This window comes from Camelus dromedarius, chromosome 10 (assembly GCF_036321535.1).
Source record: "Camelus dromedarius isolate mCamDro1 chromosome 10, mCamDro1.pat, whole genome shotgun sequence".
NCBI classification, from domain to species: domain Eukaryota; kingdom Metazoa; phylum Chordata; class Mammalia; order Artiodactyla; family Camelidae; genus Camelus; species Camelus dromedarius.
Window position 1 is genome coordinate 19,095,530 of NC_087445.1, and position 21,280 is coordinate 19,116,809.

General features: G+C 37.5%; 1 protein-coding gene across 8 annotated transcripts in view; it reads right to left on the minus strand.

Moving 5' to 3' along the window:
* Positions 1–21,280, minus strand: part of FOCAD (focadhesin) — a 234,736-nt gene that overhangs the window by 42,263 nt on the left and 171,193 nt on the right. For all 8 annotated transcript variants that reach the window (XM_031449632.2, XM_064490168.1, XM_031449629.2 and 5 more), the window contains 6 exons: positions 17,631–17,719; positions 14,430–14,474; positions 9,849–9,957; positions 6,969–7,085; positions 4,090–4,328; positions 805–894 (listed from right to left, as the gene is read on the minus strand). In XM_031449632.2, coding sequence (XP_031305492.2) covers positions 805–894; positions 4,090–4,328; positions 6,969–7,085; positions 9,849–9,957; positions 14,430–14,474; positions 17,631–17,719 — 689 coding nt within the window. The remainder of the gene's footprint in view (positions 1–804; positions 895–4,089; positions 4,329–6,968; positions 7,086–9,848; positions 9,958–14,429; positions 14,475–17,630; positions 17,720–21,280) is intronic.

The following is a 21,280-nucleotide window of genomic DNA, read 5'->3' on the forward strand; positions in this document are numbered from 1 at the left end:
TATAATCTGTTGAGTTTCCTAGTGACTTCAACCCCAGAGGATTCAAACTGAGGTTCCAAAACATGGAATTCCAAAAAGGTACAATGCAGGTTCTCAGTGGAGTCAGCATCTCACGAAACCTAATAAAGCAGTATATTTTCTCACATAAGCCACATAGATAAATTGAAATATTCAGTGTCTCACTAAACTAGTATGTTTAACAGTTTTTTGAGGTATTCTTTTCTGATCTTTTTGTTTTTGTTTTTGTTTTTTTCATAACCAGAATGAGAAGATAAATTTTAAGATATTTAGTTTAACAGACAAAATGTTTGAAAAGCAGGATGTTTGTGGGGGGAGAGGGATCTACTGAACTTGTGGAGGCTGGGAAGCCTGGTATAACCTCTGTTTCCATTTGGATTCCTCAGACTGGATTTCAGAGGGAAATCTAAATCATGGGTCAAAGGTCCCTTTTGTCAAATCAAATTCAAAGAATAGTTTCAACAGATCTTTAAAAAGGTTGTCATACATACAAGTCCCCAGAAGGACACTTCATATGATAAGTACAAGACAGAATCTAAGGTATTGGCAACTCAGTGGCAGCCGCAAAGTGCAATTTGTTGCTTTATATGGGAACAAACTGTCCATTTCTGAAACTTGGTTTTCAGAACAAGTAAGCTTTAATTACAGATTTTTTTATTATTACTGAAAACTCTTTGCAAAGGAATTCAAGATCCGATCCTACAAATATTTCACCATGGAATGCAAACTTTGTGGCCAAGAAAGAACCAATCTGTGAGCATCAGAGAGGAAATGGAATAAACATACTTGTATTCAAGACTAGTGTCAAAGCAGCAATTTTCTAGGGCATCCAAAGACTTCATCACCAGAAGGTTCATCTGTTGACCAGATACATCACTGGGTAAAGACCAAGAGGGAAAAACGAATTATTTTAAATCATTCAACTGTCTAAAAGTATTTACTATGTAATATTTTGCTCTCAATATTTTATTGAAAATGCATTTCTTTAAAAAAAATGTAAGGAACAATTAACAGTATTGATGATTCACACATATTTTGTAGACAGAGAAAACCAGTCAGAGAATTTATTCAATAATTGGGTTTCTGAACATTATAATCACTTGCAAACCAATAAACCCTAAAACTGCTACTTTTGCATTTTCTCAGTTCATTAAAATTTTAAATCACAGAAAAATTAAAACCAAGCTCAGAATTCTAAAAAAAAATATTTCTAAGAAGGCTACAGTGATTTTCTTCAGAATATTTACTAGCCCATTAAGTTGATATTATCAATAATCATTCCAAATCTTTCTTGCAAAGACTATTGCTTCTGATTTCATGTCTCAAATGTTGAGGTTTTAAGTTCTATTCTATTTTTTAATTTTTATTTTAAGGAGGAAAAAAAACCCAGCCCTGTATTTTTTTCTGCCTTTATACAGTAATTGATGTGGTTTTTGTGATAGTCTTGGTGAGAACTTTGACTTCTAGGGGAAAATAAAACTTAAAAGGTAGCTCTGTGTCTGTTTTTTCAGGCAGAGTTGTGGGTTTCATCACTGACACTTTATTATCAAGGGGTCCCTATATGTCACCTCTCCTGCCACTGCCTCAGACCATGCTGAGTGGAATGCAGCCCCAGGAATGCCAGCCAGCCAGAGAGCACTTTAAATAATATCTTCTCCAACCAAGACCATAGTGGTTTTGCCTGAGGTGAAGGATTACATTTTGCAATGAGAAAACACGCACACACAGGCACACACAGCTTTAATAGCTTTAACTAAATATGTCCTATTATAGTTGTTCTCTGGAGTAAAATATACCTAAATATCCTAAACAAATGCCGAAGACATCCTACGAGTATCCTCTGGGAGTTATGACAGAAGCAAGCTTTGGAATAAGATGCTTTTCTGAATAAACTCTAGACGGGAATTTAAATTCAGGAGACTTTTTCATAAGCCTTAGCCAAAAAAAAAAAGGACGGATTGTCATAATTCTCTTCTATAAGGTGATTTTTCATTCTGCAGACCAACATATTGTCTTAATCCTGTTCTCCTAAGGAGCCATTTGGGGCCACTTATTTGATGTTATTGACTATTCAGAGGCAATAGCCCTCAAAACATTTACTTTAATTTTAGAAAAACAGAAACTTTACCCCAAAATGTCATTATCTGGTGACACTGTCATTATCTAGTGAAATATTTATTAGTACCAAGAGGCAAATATTTCAGATTCCTCTGCTCCAAGAAATCAGGAAGGTGGGAACCCTGGATAATCACACTAATGGCTGCAGGACGAATACAGCAGGCATAAGGAGGAGAGCGCTATCAGATACCGGATCACTAGGGCAAAGGTAAAGCTTGCAGTTACTCTGAGGGCACTCTGCCCTGGGAAGAGCTTCCTGGCAGCCTCCCCCAAGGTTTCCTGCAGGTGCACAGCCAAGCAGAATAGATGGGGTAGAAGACAATCTAGGAACTGGGGACAAATGCTTTAGGTGAATCACCGTAGGTTTCTCCAGGTAGCACAATTAAATGAACCACAAATACAAGCTTGTCAAGCCCTAAAACCAGCAGCATCTCATCCTAAACTAATGAAGAAGGGAGCCAGAGCCAGCATAGGATGAAATGAGTTGCCTGGAGTTAAATTGCCATGGCTCATTTCTAGTTATAAAACATGTAGCTTGAAAAGAAACTGAAGAAAGAGCATGAACACAGATGGTGAAGAGACTGCCATTTGTAACAAAGCAGCAAAAGGAGAAAAATCACTTTCAAGTTAAAAGTCATTAAAAATACTTGTGTTCTGTCACACACAAGATACGTTACAGTCAATTCACATGTAGAGGGCAGCTTTTTGTTTGTGTCCAGAACCAGGTCTCTGTATACTAATGCTGGTGAACAGAACGAAATAAATATTCTGGAAACATTTCATTTATGATCTCAAAGACTAAGCCAGTCTTCCCAGTCATCTGACCAATGTTTCCAAGAACTGAAAATGATCATCTGAAATATAATATTTCCCTAGATCAACAGCAGTTCTCATAAAGGTTTCACATATTGGTGTCTACACAAAACTATGGAAATTACATATGCAAACTTAACCACTGGTTTCAAACAGAAATCTAAATATGGCATAATGTCATTCAGTTTATTCACATCAGCACCACTTCTTGCCTTTGGACAGTTTCTGCTGAACAGGGAAGTTTAAGGACATCTAACATCATAATAGGATGCCTTCCCCCATCCCTATTTCTAGTGCAGAGAAATGGGGCTAAAACTCCAAGTCAGTGACAGCTAAATATTCATGATACTCAAATATGCATGTTGAACCACACCACAATCAACCTGGATATATAAAATTCTAAGATCTGTTATAAAATAAAGAATAAACATAATGAGCAACAAAACTAAAGTAGATTTATGCACAAGAAAACTTTCCCATTTAGTGGAATTTTCCACCTGGGTCTTTGATATTCTATTAGCTCCATTCAAGAGTAAAGCTAGCAGTCCAAAAACGAGCAATCAAACTAAATAAAGCACGCAGTATAATATGCACAGATTAAGACTCTTTAAGGATTACAAAAATGTAGCCAGGGCACAGGATAAAAGCAGTATTTAAATCTGGGTACATGCAGTTCTCGGGTGATTCGGTGATTCCCAGCACCCTCAGGCGTAAGGGACACCACCCTATCCACCAATCTTTTCCTCTCATTTTACAGTAATAGCAATAAAGAATAAGCAATTATTTTCACCCTTATAAACCAGGAAGCTTTTTAAAATTTATAGCACCGTATGATTAGACTTTTCTTGTATCTATTACACAAATGTATCTAGGGCTTTTCTAAGCATGAAATGATTTTCAGGTAATCAATCACATTACTATCTCTGTGATGGTATTTTAGAAAGATGAATTCATTCATAATGGAGAATAAAGGATCAACTTGCCCATCTCAAAAAGTTTAGCACCACAGATTGCTCAGATATAATGTATGTGTGTGGGGGGGGGGGGGGCGGTGCGTGCACATGTGAGAGAGAGAGAGAGAGAGAAATTCTTCACCTAAGTCACAAAGAGGAAAATCAGGAATATGTTAATAAACCGTACCTGAGTTTCTCCTCACACAAGCGAGAGAGAAACATCCCCAAAGCAAGGCCCATGTGGATCTGCACGGCTTGAGACTCATCAGCACTTGGTTTCCCAGGTAACCTGGCAGTCAGCATGTTCAGGATTTCCTCAACCTTCTCTTTGCAAGAGATAATGAAAACTGGCACAAGGAGAGACAAAGCCGTGGCGGCTGTGGAACGGGCAATGGCACTAGCTGTGCTTTCACCGGAATAGGATTTCTAGGACATGCCAAAGAAAAAAAAAAAAACAGGGGGTTGGCCTTTTGTTTAAAACATGAAGGAAGCACACCTCTCACAAAAGCACCATGCAACGGTACAAGCTTCTTTTAGATCCACCCCTGTCAACCAAAAAAAAAGTTAAAAAAGAAATCTATTTCCGTATTTGTCTATAGGTTACCATTTCACTCTTGGTAAAATAATTTGCTACCAAGCAATCGGTTAACTAACAATATCCTTTGAAATTTGAAAAAACAAATTCTAAGTGTCTCCTTTTAAAGGGTGTGAATTCCCTCACAATAAAGCCTGAAACAATTTCAGTGTTTTGAAAGTCCACATGTGTATATAATGAAAAACCCCAAGTGAAGCTATCCAAGCTTGGAGAAACCACCAAGCCACATTAGAAATGTCCAGAAAGGCAGGAGTTTTCCGGGAGAGAAAGGAAAGGGGTTGGGGTGGGGGCAGTTTACGTTTAGTTACAGAGGGATAAGTGTAAGTTTAGCACAGGGATCTATTGGCAGATCTCCCAAAATTCTTGGTGGGAACACTTCCCAGTAGATGGATTATTTCCTACAGGGGGTTAATTCCTTTTAATTAAAAAGGAAGTTGAAATCCTAAAAGCCTCTGGTTACAAAGCAATAACCAGCTATTCAAAATGAAACGGAGAGCTCTATATGCTCCCTCCTATATTAATTATGGGAAAAGGAATGAATAACAGCCCTAATAAAATGACAGGGCAGCTGAATATGAACAGCTTCTATAAGAATCCCGTGTTAGAGAGCTCCACCAGACATTATATACATTTATAAATAGGGCTCAAGTGCGGAAGAAAGCCCATTTATCATTCCTCACTATTATCCACTTCAAATTTTCAGACATACCATAAAGGCTGTGTTGTCCCTTGCAGTCAAAACACATTAAAAAGTGTTTTTAATTCTATGCTCGTTTGCTAACTCTAGTACTTTAAGGATAAAAAGGAAACGTGTGCTGAGGTATTCTTTAAGTTAATATAACACTATTATAATGACAATACTAATCAAAATGACCCAGCTGCTAGGACAAGGGAAATAAAGGAAGTGGCTTTTGAAACAGGGCTTTGAAAAAGCATAATAATGCAAGAATCACAAAGGTAAGAGGCGACCTTGAGCTGGTTAGTAAAGACGTTATTTTTACTGGTTTGCAGGAACTAAGCAGCATGATTAGGAATCTAATACAATATCCTGTCCTGCCGACTACCTGAACCAGATTGCTACCACAAAGACCTCCATATAAGCTAACAAGTTTTTCATCCAGCATCAGAAATAAGAACACTTGTGACAGACAACAAATCATAAAGGAAGTTACTTCTATGAGCAAAATCTGTCTTCCAGTTTAATTCTGTGCTATCTGGTAAGTCATTGTTTTGTCCTCAAGTACAGTCAAAAATCAAGTTCCGGACCCTCAGCCCCAAATGAATACATACCAGGTCCTCCTAAGGGCAGGAGGACAGAGGCACACAAAATGTTGTACAAAGAAGACCTAAGGAAATGAAGTTTCAGGCTAAATTCGTGATCTTAGCAACAGTCAGGACCTGTGTTATATTTTTATTCAAATCAACTATAATCCTCTGCCACTCAGCTGATTGTCCCATGATCACTATAATTCCCTAAGCAATGGATAGTGATAAAATAGAATCAAAATAAATTCATGCAGATGCAGAAATAAAGCATGCACTACAGCCAAAAAAGGGGAAATGAAACCTAAACCAAAAACGTGTCTTCTTCAAATTTGCTTCAAATCTTAGGATATAAGCATGAAGAAAGAGAATGACTAAGGAACAGGTGCTTTTTTATGAGCAACTATATTACTTTGTATTTATAGAGCATTTTACATTTTCACAACATTTTCTCATAGATTATATAATTTGAGCCTCACAATCTTCTATAAAGTTGGCAAAGCATTAATTTCTACCTTCATTTTACAGGTAGGGAAAATAAGGTGGTAGGTTAAGTGTCAGGTCCACAGTCACAAAACTAGTAAGAGGCGAAGCTGGGGCTACATTCACTATAGATTATATTGTTCAATCACCTCATTTTACAAAATAATGACACAAAGGCCCAGAGAGATTATGTGAATTGCCCATGATCACATACTCTGAAATGAAAAAACTAAGACCTAGCTCGGTGGTAGAGTGTGTTTCTAACATGCACGAGGTCCTGGGTTCAATCCCCTGTACCTCCGTTAAAATAAATAAACCTGATTACCTCCCATCAAAAATCAATTAAAAAAACAAAAAACAAAAAAAAAAAACTATGACCAGAAACTCAGGATCCTCCATCTTCAGCCAATGTTTATTTTATTACAGCTGTAACTTTTGACGCTGACTTTATATTAGAATAACTTAGAAAAGTTCCAAAATGCGGATGCCCAGGGCCCAACCCTGAGCAATTAAATCAGAGGTGAGGCCTACACATCAGTGTTTCTTTTTTCAATATATGTGTATTTAAAGTTCCCCAGGTGACTCTAACGTACAGCCAAGGCTGAGACTTATATCTAATGCGTAGCTCAGGCTAAGACTTACACTATATCATGGATTTCACGTGAACAACTGATATATGAACCAATTCTTGAGTTTTCTAATCATTTTTTATTTCCCCAACTTACATAATAGAACCAGGAGAAAAGTCGTCCTCTGGGTTGGTAATGGCTATCTACAATGACCAGAAGAGTATCAAACACCATGGAAATCCACTCTTCCATTGAAAGGAAATTAGGTTGAACCTGTAAATGAAGAAAAACATGAAATGATACTGGGAAAAAGAAAAAAAAAAGTTAAACATTATTTCTAGATCCAGGGTACAACCCCTTTCTGTATTAAAGAATGAAGTACTATTATGAAAAACTAAACTTCATCTGCCAGGACTGCATGAAATACACAGGTATGGGACAAATCTACATCCTCACCTGCACCCCAACATGAATAAGACTTAGCTTTCATCCAAGACTTAGCAGAGGTGAGAGGATGGGGGCTGCAAAACAGAACACATCTGAGAGCTCCTCAGAGCTCTCCTATGTTCAGTGAGGATAACATGGAGGTTACAAGGAGAGATATGCAGAGAAAGCAACTCAAAGTTTCTCATTTCTGACTGTCATTTCAATAAAGCAGCCTACAAAATTTTGATCACCATCTCTAACATTTCTGCTTACTATCACTATATTTATCATTGAACAATCATCACAACATTTGCTTGGCCAAATAAGTATGAAAACATAAATGATCTTTGGTTTGGAAAAGAAGAGGAAAGAGAATGCAAAAAATAAAACAATAACAAAACCCAACTCAGTCACAAGAGAACTTGGTTTTAAAAAATCGCTTATGACCATGGATATCAAAAAACATTCACTGGGGGAAGAGGCTATAGCTCAGTGGTAGAGCATGTGCTTAGCATGCATGAGGTCCTGAGTTCCATCTCCAGTACCTCTGTTTAAAAAAAAAAAAAAACAATAAATAAATAAACCTAATTACCTCCCCCTAAATAAAATAAAAATTCATTAACTCACATGGTAACACACAGTGGTGCAAACTATAAAGGTCAATGCAGTGTTGAGAATCCTTGAAATTAATTCCTTGACTCAAACAAGGCTTTCTTCTTAAGATCTTTAGTTGTGAGTTAAACGCAGATTTGAATGAAATCTGAAAACTTTAATCAGACAACGAGGTCTTGAGTTTATACTGAGTAATAGCCAAAGGCAAGGTCATCAGGAATGAAAGCAAAGCTCCATCTCTGGGGCTGTGTGGCTTCTCAGTGTTTTGTGCATGATGTGTTACAGCACAGGACAGAGGGTGGGGGAATAAAGAACAGAAGCACCTGGAGCTCAAGCCCTGAGCTAGACCTCAAGCTGTGACTGGGGCGAATTACCTACACAAGTGACACCAAAGGGAAGGGGTTCTAGGAAGGCGTGTTTACTTTTTAGGTTGTCCATCTACTTAGCGTGCTGCCTCTGTTCAAGTATTCCATGGCTCTTTCAAGGATATGAAACATTTCCTCTCTAAAAAATTTTTATCTTTCTCATTTTTAAAATAAGATTCTGGGCTTAATCAAAGTTAAATTTTCTTATGATAACTAACTACATTTTTATTCTCCATGCAATAATCCCTTGGCCTCCTTCCCTTCCCCATATGTAATACATCTGTAGCATTATTCTCCTGTTTTCTGGTAAGAGCACCTTTTGGGGACTTCCCTCTTCCACCATTTGAAACTTGGTTAAATGCTCAATCAAGCTACCCGTCCTACCCTGCCCAAGGTGCAGGCACGGAACCCATGGGATTCTGAATCTTAAGTGAAAGATGCAGGGACAGTAATCGACTGGAGCTGACCCACCGCAGTAGGGGTGGTCTGCTGACTTGGGTCATCAGTGCCTATGCCCGGACTCCCCAACTTACCTGGGTTCCTATTTTTCCCCTAACCTGGTTTTTAAGCTTTGCCTTCAATTCCATGAGCTTCCAGATTCCTTATTCTTCTAGTTCCTTTTTTTTTTTTATTAAAATGGAAGTCCATTTCCTTCCAGAAAAGAACCCACCAAAAAAGAACCAAAAAGCCCCACCATGAAAAAAACAAAAAAAGAGTGCAAATGGTCCATAAGACACTCTGTGGGGACAGAGACAGGCTGAATAGCATTGAATAAAGTCCAATTTTTGCAGCAAGAAGTGATGAAGAGCATGTGCTGATGATAATGGTTACTTTACTGAGTGCTTAGTATTTACTGGCCACTGTGCCTTACATATACTAATTCATTTAATCCATTATACAATAAGCCTACCTGGTAAGTCTTGTTATCCCCATTTTACCGACGGGGAAATAGGCTCCAAAAGGGTAAGTACCAACAGTAATCCATGGAGCTAGTAAGTGCAAGTATTAGGATTTAAATATAGGACTCTCCTACTCCAAAGCCTGTGTTTTTCAACCACTTGACTATAATAATAGCTACCAGATAATGGGGCTTAAAAGAAAAATAAATCCATGCCTTTTTATTTTGACAGATATGAATTGTCTGAAAAAGTACATTGGAAATGAACATTGGCCAGCTCGCCACATGTTTAATTAAGAAATAAATGCCTTGCAAAAATGAATAGGCACTTTGTCATTGACATCTACAATTAAAATGCAAAGTACATTTTTTTTTCAGTCAGTAAACACTGCTTATTTATCATTTTTTGACAGCATTGTTCACTTTCAGTAAGCCTAGTTAACCTCCTAAGATTGGTTACCATGATGTAATCACAAAAGACAACCCCTGTTGCATAAAATTGGTACCTTCAAATGGAAATGACCACTTAACTGTGATGGAGAAAGCAAAACAGAAAAGCAGCAAAGTGTTTTAGAGGACACTAGGCTTACAGCGTAAAGGCACATCGGTTAGCACAGTTTGGTGCTGCAAGCACAGGCTGCCACCTCCTAAATTCAGGGCCAGGCTTAAGGAGCCATCTCACTTTTCACATGTTACACAACCAAAGCCCAACTGGTTTAGACACCCTTAACTCACCTCCAGGACCCCCTCAGAGTCCGAGGAGAGGCTGGCTTCATGTTTGGATACAACAACAGCAAGGCCGCTTAAGGCTAACAGCGCATTGCCTTTGACCACTGGGCTGTCTCTGTTTAAAAAGAAAAAAATTCCAAGAGAGGATTTAGGGGCATTAACCAGGAGAAGAGAAGGCGCTATTATAGGGAGGGCAGATGAGGTCAATAAGCACTTCCATCCCTTCACAGAGCCTCGTAAATGCAGGTCTGTTTGTTCCCTGATGCCAGCAGCTTCTTTCCTTCTTCTGACACTAGGGCTGATTTTGAACTTTTCTAATAAATGTCTGGTCATTACGCTTTTGGTAACATAAAAATCCAAGCTCATATATCTAAGCTCTTTCTTTCTAAAATTTTTGTTTTATCATTTGACCCGACATATCCCAAGCTTCTTCAGTGTCATCTTTGGCCAATACAAATGTACTGAGCTGTTGGAAAACACAACCAGGGACAGTTCTGTGAATAAGCCCAGCAGAACGCAGCTGGCTTTCTGGCTCTTCGAAAGCACCGGTGTGTGGAACTAGTTTCTAGTGAACCGCTTCAGATGGCATCCTTTACTAGCAACTCGACACACTGGGAGCTTTCCTCTGTCATGAATATTTCCCCCTTCTTTTTTTTTTTTTAACATGCCAAAGCCAGCAATCTTAAAATCAGACTGTAACATAATTTAGAGACCCTAGATAAGAAGCAAACAAGGCCTGTTTTTAAATTACTGGGTTTGAAAGTGGCCCCTTTATATCATCCAAACAGTGGTTTTCTAATATTGGCAATAAAATCTTAAGTTTGACTTCCAAATTTGGTATCAAGAAAACTGAAACTTTTAAATATACTTACTGCTTGAAAAATGTACAGGTAGTATTATTCCATAATTCCAAAGTGATCCTATAGAATAAAATCCCCAATGGGACATTGAGGAGATCCTCTTGGCTTGCCAACTCTGTCATAACAGGACTCGAGCAACACAGCACTCTTACCATCAGATAGCTCAGTTCTCAGTCCTACAACTGAGGGTTCCCATAAACAGAGAGAATGTTTCCCCAAACCTGGACTTGAGATCTGAATTCCAATCAGTGCACATGTCCAAGGATTACTCCCTGTTTACCCCTGTGCAGGAACAGAACCAATGTCTCGGATGAGGAAGACTTACAACCCTGTTCACCATACAAGCCTAGTGCCTCCAGCCCTAAGCCACGGTCATGACTGAACATGTGAGTTAGTGGGTATCAAAGCATTAGTATACACCTGTGTTCTTGTATTTTTGTTTCCACTTGGTAAGAACTGAACTTAGGATCTGCCATTATCAAGTTCCTCCATCTATGGATTCATCCATTTCCTCCTCCCTTCTCTCTCTCCCACCTTGGGATGGTTAAACTCAGTGAAGGTTTGCTCTGCACACTTGGTTATTTTCTTCACCCCTTCGGGAATCCATTCCTCTATGAGGGCTGCCATATGTTGATAAGACCAACATTTATATTGAGGAATGGGACAGGGGACATAACAGGAAGAAAAACTTGAGTTTGAAGCAGCTTTGCAATAACGATTACTGGGAACTCCAATAGCTAATAATAAAACACCAGGAAGCAAGGCAAGATGTGGTCACTCCTAGGTGTCCTAGCCAGAAAATCATGTAACAAAACCAAATTTAAATCCTTTATTCCTAATATTCTCTCTTTCCATTAGCTGAGAATATCTATTCTGTTACGAAGTGGTCATGAATCCCTGAAGTTAGATTAAAAAAAAAAAAAAGGTTTTAAATTCTCAATGATCTGAGAATTTCCTCGGTTTTTATCACCCTGTAGAAATTCTTAGCCACCAGAAATTGGGTATCAAACCCTTTAAAACAAGAATATTAGTTAAGATGACATAAAAAATATTTTTAACCCTAAAATTCTGAAAGAGAATTTAGCCTCAGTTTTAAAACAGTGCCCCAAATGACTTTATTTCAGAAGTGCCACTGGTCTTGGCATTCTTGAGCATGTATTCTTCTTGTAAAATGGAAAACATATTTAAAGCTACCAGTAATTAGACCTTTGGGTGCAGACTAAACGCACTCTTGGACATTAATCTTTGGACAGAAAAAAATTAAACCACGGTCACACAATGGATGCTTAGACCAAGTTACACTACAACGTTTCATAAAGGTACAGTGACTGGCTACTGATAATCTTTACATTCCCCACATGCCTCGCACAGTGACTTATGGAGAGAAGACACTGTACATAGTGAGACAACTCCAAGGAGGAGCCGGCCAGGTGAAATCCTACAATTGGTTCAGCAAAAACTCTTCACCTCGTTGATCAATTAGCCATCCCTTACCAGTCAAGCAGTAGTGACTAATTTGCATAATAACATGTCAGCATCAGTACAGTATTTATCTAGGCAACACCACTGACATTTTAATTAAATTGTCCTTTGAAACAAACAGATTCCATTAGCTTAATTAAAAAGCTCAAGGAAGGCCAAGCTACAATGATGCTTTCTTAGGGACAAAGTATTACATTACATATTAGCGAAGTGACCCAATCCTTTGGGGATTATTACCTTCACGTTCAAATCTATTTAATTATTAACAATGAAAATAAACTTACATCAATCACCAGGGTTTATCTGTGTTCTGATTCTCCCTTAGCCCTATCCCTGATGCTTTAAAAATGCTCTCAAGTGAGCAAATCAGTCTAATCCTCTGACTTGTATTTTACTTCCTACATTTAATTTATGGCTCAGAACAAAATAAACCCTACATTGGCCCAACCAGCCTCTGGCAGCCATGGTCCAAGGAACAGAAGGCTAAGCTGGCAGGAGATGGTGGTGGGGTCCTCACATGATTGGAGGAAGCCAGTGGGGAAAAGTAAAGAGAAGGCAGCAAAGTGATTTTTCCCCTGCTCCATCATTAATCTCTCAGCCTCTGGACCAACTATCTCTTGCTCACTTGCTGTCATGCCTAGCATTGTCAGAATTGCTGTAATAAGATGAGGTCTATAAAATACTTTGAAATTTTTGATGAAAAGGTAATACCATGAGAACATAAATTATTTTTACTCCATACCACTGAGAATGTGAACACACTCTTCTTAGGTATTAGTCATGAAATGATGCTATGCAAATCTGAAGATTAAAGTCTTACTGAAATAAAATTTTAGAATGGAATCTGCAAAAGCTTCCAGAAGGGCAAAATTATACTTTGTTTTAATAGAAAGCTGCTAGTTTCTTCAGCATTCAAACTTTTTTGTTGCAAATGTCAGAGCACTGTTTTTAACAGGATGTAAGTAGACTATATAATAGAACAAACTGTAAAAGGTAAAGGTCAAAGGCAATCCCCCACCCCAGCACCTCCTCCCCTCCAATAAGCAGCTGAACACTCTCCCATCGTGTCTGCAATCCACCAAACTAGATAAGCAGACACCAATGAGTCTCTATAGAAGCCTCTCTGTATTTTTCCTTTCATTTTGTAAACAGATATGTCAACAGATATTTCCCAGTGCCTCTCACAGAATTGAGGCGTTCAGGAGAGGATTACCACTTCTATGTCCCTTTATTCAGAAGACCCGCGGCTGAGTAGTGATCAGGTACTGAGGTCAGATTTTCCAGTGAAGTATCTGTTTAAGACATTGCTGGTGGAAAGTGAACTCTAAGGTAGATCATGTTTTTGTTTTTGTTTTGTTTTTTTAAGGCAAAATCTATTTAGCTACAGAAGGTCTGGGACACGACAGGGATAAACTATACTGTAAGTATTTCCAGGTAATACGGACTTTCAGTACATATGAAATCCTCTAGGTCAAAGGTATATTTATGTTATTTGCTGGACATGAAGAAAGGAAGTCAAACAGAAATGGTGGCACCTAAAGTTAATGGTGAAAAGGAGAGGTACATGTCACTTATCACCAGGAACAATTAGTCAGCTTGCTAACAAAGGGACCTGAAGAGGTTGCTCAAGCAAGCTTACTAGGGTATCATTTTCTTAGTGAGAGCTGGGTTAAAAATAAAAAGCCTCAAGGTAGTAATACTCAGGTTATTTTTGTTAAAAAAAAAAAAAAACCATAAGGATATGACAAAATTGCCTTTTTACTGGGTCTTCGTATGCATTTTTAGTATTAAAAAATTCAATATTTAGATATCCTGGACCCAATAACATCAAGAGAATGAAAGGAGGCACTGTGATTTATTTACTAGCTCACAGTTGAGATTTAACCATCTATTTACAAAATCCCTGTAATTCATTCACATTATCAAAGATTTCTTTTTTTTCCCCTCTTGTACTAAATCACAGTCTTTCAAATCTAAGCCAAAGTACGGGGCATTTTGTTAGGTGTACAATGTCGGTGCAACCTGGATGTAAAAGTTATGTGTCTGAACTGGTTCCTCTGTATTTTCACAGAAAAACATGTAGTAAGAATATGAGAAAGAGTAACAACTGATTTTTAAAAATATAACTCAAAAGTCCTTTAAGATCGTTAAAGGTATGAGATGCCTGAAAAGGAGAAAATGTATTGGTGAAGGGAAAAAAAAACGTTTTTAGAAAATTTCTGGTAAGAGAATAAATGGATCTTACTTTGCAGCTGCTTTGGTGACCTCATCAGTCAACATGTCTCGAACCCTGTGATACAGATGGAAAAGAAGTATGAGAGTTTATGGTAGAGCAAGAAACCAATCTTTTTGCTTATTCATCAACTAATAAGAACCTCTGGCAGTGACTCCAGATCTTAAAACATCCATGTAGAATTTTAGGGTAAAGTGAAAGAACTGTAGTAATGGCTTTCCTTCCATCTCCTCAGGTTACTTAGCAGAGGCAGGGAAGGATCTGAATGGAACTGAGGAGCGCTGTACGGGGAGCGTGGTCATGGTGTCATTTCTCATACTGAGTGGTGGGGATACAAGAGCCCTTTATATTATTCTCTGCTATGGACTGAATGTCTGTATCTCCTCCCATATTCATATGCTGAAATCTCAACTCCAAATGTGGGGCCTTTGTGAGGTCACAAGGTGGAGCCCTCGTGAATGGAATTAGTGTCCTTATAAGAAGAGAGACTAGAGAGCTTGCTTCCTCTCTGCTCTCTGCCATGGGAAGATACAAGGAGAAGGCAGCCACCCACAAACTTAGGATCAGGCCCCCACCAGCACCAGATCCGCTGTCACCTTGATCTAGGGTTTCCCAGCCTTTGTAACAGTGAAAAATAAATTTCTGTTGTTTAAGCCACCTGGTCTATGGTATTTTTGTTATAGCAGCTGGAACTAAGACATTTCTTTCTTCTCTGCTCACCAAAACAGCAATTTACTACTTTCAAATTGTAGATAAAAAAATTTTCACTACATACATCTATAAAATAAAATTTTAAATGTTGGTTATAGTACATATGAAACTAATATAATGTTATATATCAACTACACCTCAATTAAAATAAATAAACGTAGGCTATAAAATTGAACTAAAAGAAAATAATTATATTTGCGGATCTGAAGGAAGGTATGCTCAATTCAAATATTCACAGAATTTTTTTTCACGTAAGAATCTTGAGATAAAGTAGAAAATAATAATTGACTGCTATATTTACATTTTGAAGAGGATATAGATATTTTCACTATACACATTTCATACATTCAAAGTTTTTATAAATATCATAGAAGCTTTGCAAATATAAGCTACATTTGCATTCATAAATATTTGCGTTTGAAATATAATACAATCTTAGCTATTCAGCACTCTGAGAATGACTCATTCTTTAAGAATAAGAGCCAAGTTTTTCAGATAGTTGTAAACTGTTCCTTAAACTGGTATTTCATAAAGCCATTTGACAGTAAATTTTCCTAAAACATATTGGCCAATCTTGTTCTTCCTAAATGGAATATAGTGCATTCAATGTATTCTTTAATTGGTCAACGTGAAATAATTACAAATCATGACTTGCTACACTTCTAGGTAGGGCCACACCTTCCACTGGTTCCTTCTTACCTAATCGTCCTTCTCTCTGCTGCATCACAGATTTTTCCTTCTGTACTTGTATTAGTCCTCTTACCTTGTGAACATACTACAGCATCTACCATCTTAAAAGAAGAAACTCTCCAGCTATTGCCCCATTCCACTGCTTCCTATACATCAGAATTCATTTAAAAGAGTAGCTTATACTTGATGACTTCAGTTCATCTCCTTCTACTCTCTCTAGATTCTTCTATAACCTGGCATTTGTCCCTACAAAACAGTTCCTTCATGGTCACCAATGACTTTCAAGAGGCCCAGTCTAATGCTTAATTCTCAGTCTCCAACTTTTGCAATCTCACAGCAGCATTTCACACAATTGGTTGCTTCTTTCTTGAAACATTTTCTTCCCTCAATTTTTAAGATAGCTTTTAAAATTCTGTTTTCTCTTGGTTTGCTCCCTATATCACTGATCACTAATCGTCCACCTGCTTTATTGGTTCCCTCTTCATCTCCCCCAATTTCTAAGTGTTGAAGTGCTCCAGGGCTCAGTCCTCTGACCTTTTCTCTGTCTTTACTCATTTCCTAGATGATCTCATCCAGCATTATGATTTTAAGTGTAGTTGATATGCTGATGATTCCTGAATTTATATTTCCAGCCCTGCCCTCACCCCTGAACTCAAGACTCACATAGTCAATAACCTGTGTGATTTCTCCAACTTGGAGGTCTAATTAGGTATCTCAGGCTTAGCAAGTCTCAAACTTGATTTCTACCCCAGACAGACCTGCTATTCTACAGTCTTCCTCATCTACATAAATGATAACTCCATGCTTTTAGTGATTCACAGTCAAAATCTTGGAGTTATGCTTGATTTTTACCTTTCTCTCAATCTTTTGTACTGTATGTCTCTATGTATTTTTTGATGACTATAGCTAACATACAACTCCCCAAATTATCATTTTCAGAAGATGAAATTAAAACTACATGTAAAGGAAAATAGCAAATAGGAAGCAAAATCCAAATTCTTAATCTCTAAGCTTAAATCCAATGTCATAATGTTTTAAACTGCATTGTCATTTTTAAAATAAATCTAGGAAATGTAACTTAAATTAGTTAAATGTGTGCATGCATGCACACATACACAAAAATACACACAGAGCTTCTGCTTTTCTACATATGCCAGTTGTTAGTAAGTAAAAAACTGAAACCAAGTATCCTTGTTTGATGAACAGATTTTTATATTAAAGAAACCTGTAGCTACAGGCAAAGCTATTTAGATTCTGGGCACTTTACTTAGATTTAAGCTGCTGCAACATTAATCTGACAAGGTATTCATCCCAACCCATGTAACAATTTAAATTGCTTTTAATGTGCCAGCACTTATACATTTCTAGATAATATAGTGGGAATTCACTAGGGGATGTCTGTCAAAGAAATTAAAGCCCTGACATGGAAAAGATGCTCCTAATAATGAAGATGTCTCGGGGAGGGGGGATCAGGGGAGCAGAAGGGAATTCCTTGACTAAATGAGTGGGAAAAACACTCAATTTTCATTTAAAAGCATATAAAATAAGGGGAAAAAGGGAAAAACAAACGATTACCACATTGCTTTAGAAAACAATAAAATATATATACAAAATTCATGAATACAAAGCTCTCTTTCTTATCTTACTTCTGGGAAAGAGATGGAAAATACACCTATCAGATCTTCAGCCTTTTCCCCTTTAGGCTCACAGAGAGGTTACATTTCCAATATTAAAGTCTTTAAAGTGGCCACCTTCTCCCTCACAGTTCGTTTCCCATATCGAATAATGAGCAGCGGAATGCCATCCCCTTACCAGAGCCAGGCTGTGCTTTTTTTGTACTGCACCTCCTCAGGTCCTTCTTTTCCGTGTTTTAATTGCAGCTCCAGCTCTGCTATTCGTCCCTGCAAAAAGCACAGCATAAATCAGCATGCAAACTCTGTGACCAAAATTATCTTAAAATGTCTTTGGAAAACACGTAGGTAACAGATGTATCCTTTCCCAACTGGCCTTAGGTGTTCCTGATAGGATATCAGATATGACAAAGGATGTGTAAGGAGAGAGAATTACATCATGGTTCAGGGATTTCTACATTCACCAAATCCTTAAGTGTATAGTGCAAAGAGCACTTCGGCAAATTTAGTGCAAAGCACTTTGTTTCAAGAGATCTATTAAAAGCAAATTTGAATTCTATGGGTCCCATTCCAAAAAATCCCCTATATGATAATAAATAGCTTCTGTCAGCAGCTGATAATTTTAACGACATTATACCAAGACTGGGGTCTGGGTACCAGCATTATAACAGGATGGTAGAAAATGAGTACGGTAGGTACATAACACTTAAGATTTAGGTAATGAATTACAAATTTTTTTCTCAAATAGCTGCATATTACATTTCTATTTCCTGAGTGAATTTATAGATATAATCTCAACCTATATCATGTAATAAAAACATAGCTAATATCATTAATATCTTTAAGAACAAGGCCTTCAAATATTTATCTGTTCAATTTTTTTACACTCAGGCCTATTTTGATCACATGCTTTCCCCTCTACTCCATCACCAATTACATTATTTAAATGTAATTAAAATACTGGTTTATTGATATACCCTGAACTGGACAAGAACTTAGATTGCATATTGTATTACTGAGTAATACCAAACCATTTTCAGAAGTAGTTGTGCAGCTTACCTCCTCATAAGCAGTAAATAAGAGTTCTGGTTACTTCATATCCTAACTAGCATTTGGAACTGTCAGGTTTTTAAATTTTTACCATTTTTGCAGGTGTGAAATGGTGCTCATTATGGTTTTAATTTTCATCTTACCATTTACTAAGATTGAGCATCTTTCCAAATGTTTATTGTCAATTTGGGTTTCCTATTCTGTCCATTTTTCTACTGGCTGCCTTTTCTTACTTACTGATTTTAAAGTTCTAAGGCATGTTCTACAGAAGAAAAGTATATCTCTATATCCCAAAGAGTGAAGCAATATAGCTTTAGGTTAAGGATCTGGGCTCTGGGATTGAATGTCCCAATCTAATGCCATTTCCACTTACTTCAAATTTTACTGTGTAAATTTGGGCAAGTTACTTCATTTCTCAAAGCTTTAGTTGCCTCATTTGTAACATATAGCTGACACCTAACTCATGGTATTACAGCATGATATTAAATAATGCGGAAAAGTGTCTCTTTAGAGCAGTGACCGATGACAAATAAGAGCAACCATTACCAGGTTTGTTGTTAAAAACAAACTCCCCTTATTATCTTCATATAAGCTGTTCTCTCATGACAGTATCTAAATCCTTCTTGAAATAATTCATAGTTTTAATCTGTATACTTTTATAGAGTAAAAGGTTCCCCAAGATGTAATATTCAGATATACAGTTGCATGTCTTTGTATTTCTCTCATATACTCTGTTACTACCTGTAAATTCACTGAAGAAGACAAGGATGGTTTCCTCCATCTAAGGAGGCACACAGTGCGCTGGGGCTCACCAGTTCAGGCACTCTGAGATTTCATGGGCATTCTGTTCACATTCTTCAAAGATTCTGTTTACTTCAATCATATCACCCCCAACTCCATGTTTTCAATGACAGAACCCCAGCCCTTTCCCTCTCCTTTCAGTTTCTTGGAGCAAGGTATCAGAAGTGATTCAACTGGCAAAATATTAATATCTAATATTGATATTGGTCTCCCAAGAGGGTAGGCAAAATAGAAAATAATTTTTATTGCCTATCTGTTTGTTATGCGTCTTAAATATGCCTCTTTCCTCCTAAAACATTTATTTTCCATAGTGCTTCTCCAAAAAAAGGTAAGAAATAGGAAATTAAAAGGCTAAAAATCTGTTTAGAAATAAATAAAACACAAAAAAGCCAGTGTATGTGCAGCATCTTGAGAAGGCCCACTCTTTTAATCTCTCCTGTAGCCATAAACCAGTACAACCATTTCACTGTGACTAGCAAATTTCTCATTTTTTCTTTCTCAGTCTCTGTTTTTCTCAATCTCCTCTTCTGAACTGCCTCTCTAACCCCTTCCACCCAGCCTGTGTTAGGCTATTTATTCAAATCCACTTTGCCATCCAATTCTTCACCTGCTGGTAACAGAGATCTGGTGGCATTGAACTCAGCTACCTCTGCTTCTGGTTAACAGCTGTGGTTAAGGGGGGGGAGCAGGTGGGCAGGGGACAGTCATTGGGTGAGAAAAAGCTGAGATGATCACTTGAATTGAGATTTTTGGATTGCCTGAAAATTCCAATTATTAATTTACCTATTCTTCTTAATTAAAAAAAAATTTTCAGCCTTTGTTACCAAAAGCTTGCTGATTACAGTGAGCAATTTCCCTAGCTCTAAACCTGCACATTAAAAACAAACAAACAAAAAACCCTTACAAGTGGTCAAAGAGTATTTTGCTAGGAGTCACAATTCCTGACTGGTTTTGATTTCAGACTCTTGTGCAGCAGGCTGACCAACTCAGGAACAAGCATCTGCAGTCGACCTGTTTTAATTCCTCTGTCCTGTCTGAGGTCATATTCACAGTCCCTAAGAGCCCTTCTAACCTGCTCTGCATCCCACAAGGGCAGCAAGGTAAAGACAACGGTAGAGGGCACCTTCCCAAAATGGACTTGGAACTGTCCATCAACTCGTATCTGCATTTTTCATCTTAATGGGAAGAAATCCAAATACACCCCCATGTCAACCACTTTGATATGCTTGTAATTCAAAGCCCCACATTCTTGTGGAAAAATTAGATAAGGCTGGAAGCTGACGCCTAAGCAAAAGGCACTAGAACTGTTCACATCTCAAACTTATTCACATTATAATCAACCTCCGGGAAATAATGTAGAATGCACCTTTTAGCATATCTCCTTGGCTTACTGAATAAAACATGGCTCCTCTAAACGATCCTCTAGTTTAATGCTACAAAATATGTCTAGCACCAGATGGAACTAACTATAATTCCTGCACAGAAGAGTTATCCTCCGGGAGAGAAATTCTTCATATAGACGAGAAGTCTGGCAGTTGCTCTAATTCTTCTAAGATGCCATAAATTCTATTTAAGTGTGTGGGCTCATTTAAAAAAAGACTTGATGAACACTAAAAATGCACCAGCATATTTTCAAATAATAGTGATAGCCTAAAAAGCATTGCTGGACTTTCAAATAATATTGAAAATCTTCTTATTATAGTCTATCTATACTTTGAGTTTCACTTCTTAATCACTAATTCCCAATGGAACTAGACTTATTAGAAATCAAAGGAAAGAGATTTTATGTGATAAAGATAGACACTATCACCCACAATAGTAGAAAGGCAGAATAACTGACCTGTATCACCAAAAATTCTCAGCAGACTTTTTATGAATAGATCTGTCTTCTTAAATATTAAACCAGTTGGCATTATTTGTTGTTACAACTAATGACAGTATTAGGGAAAGTGCATGAACAGTGGAAAAGGCTGAGGCTCT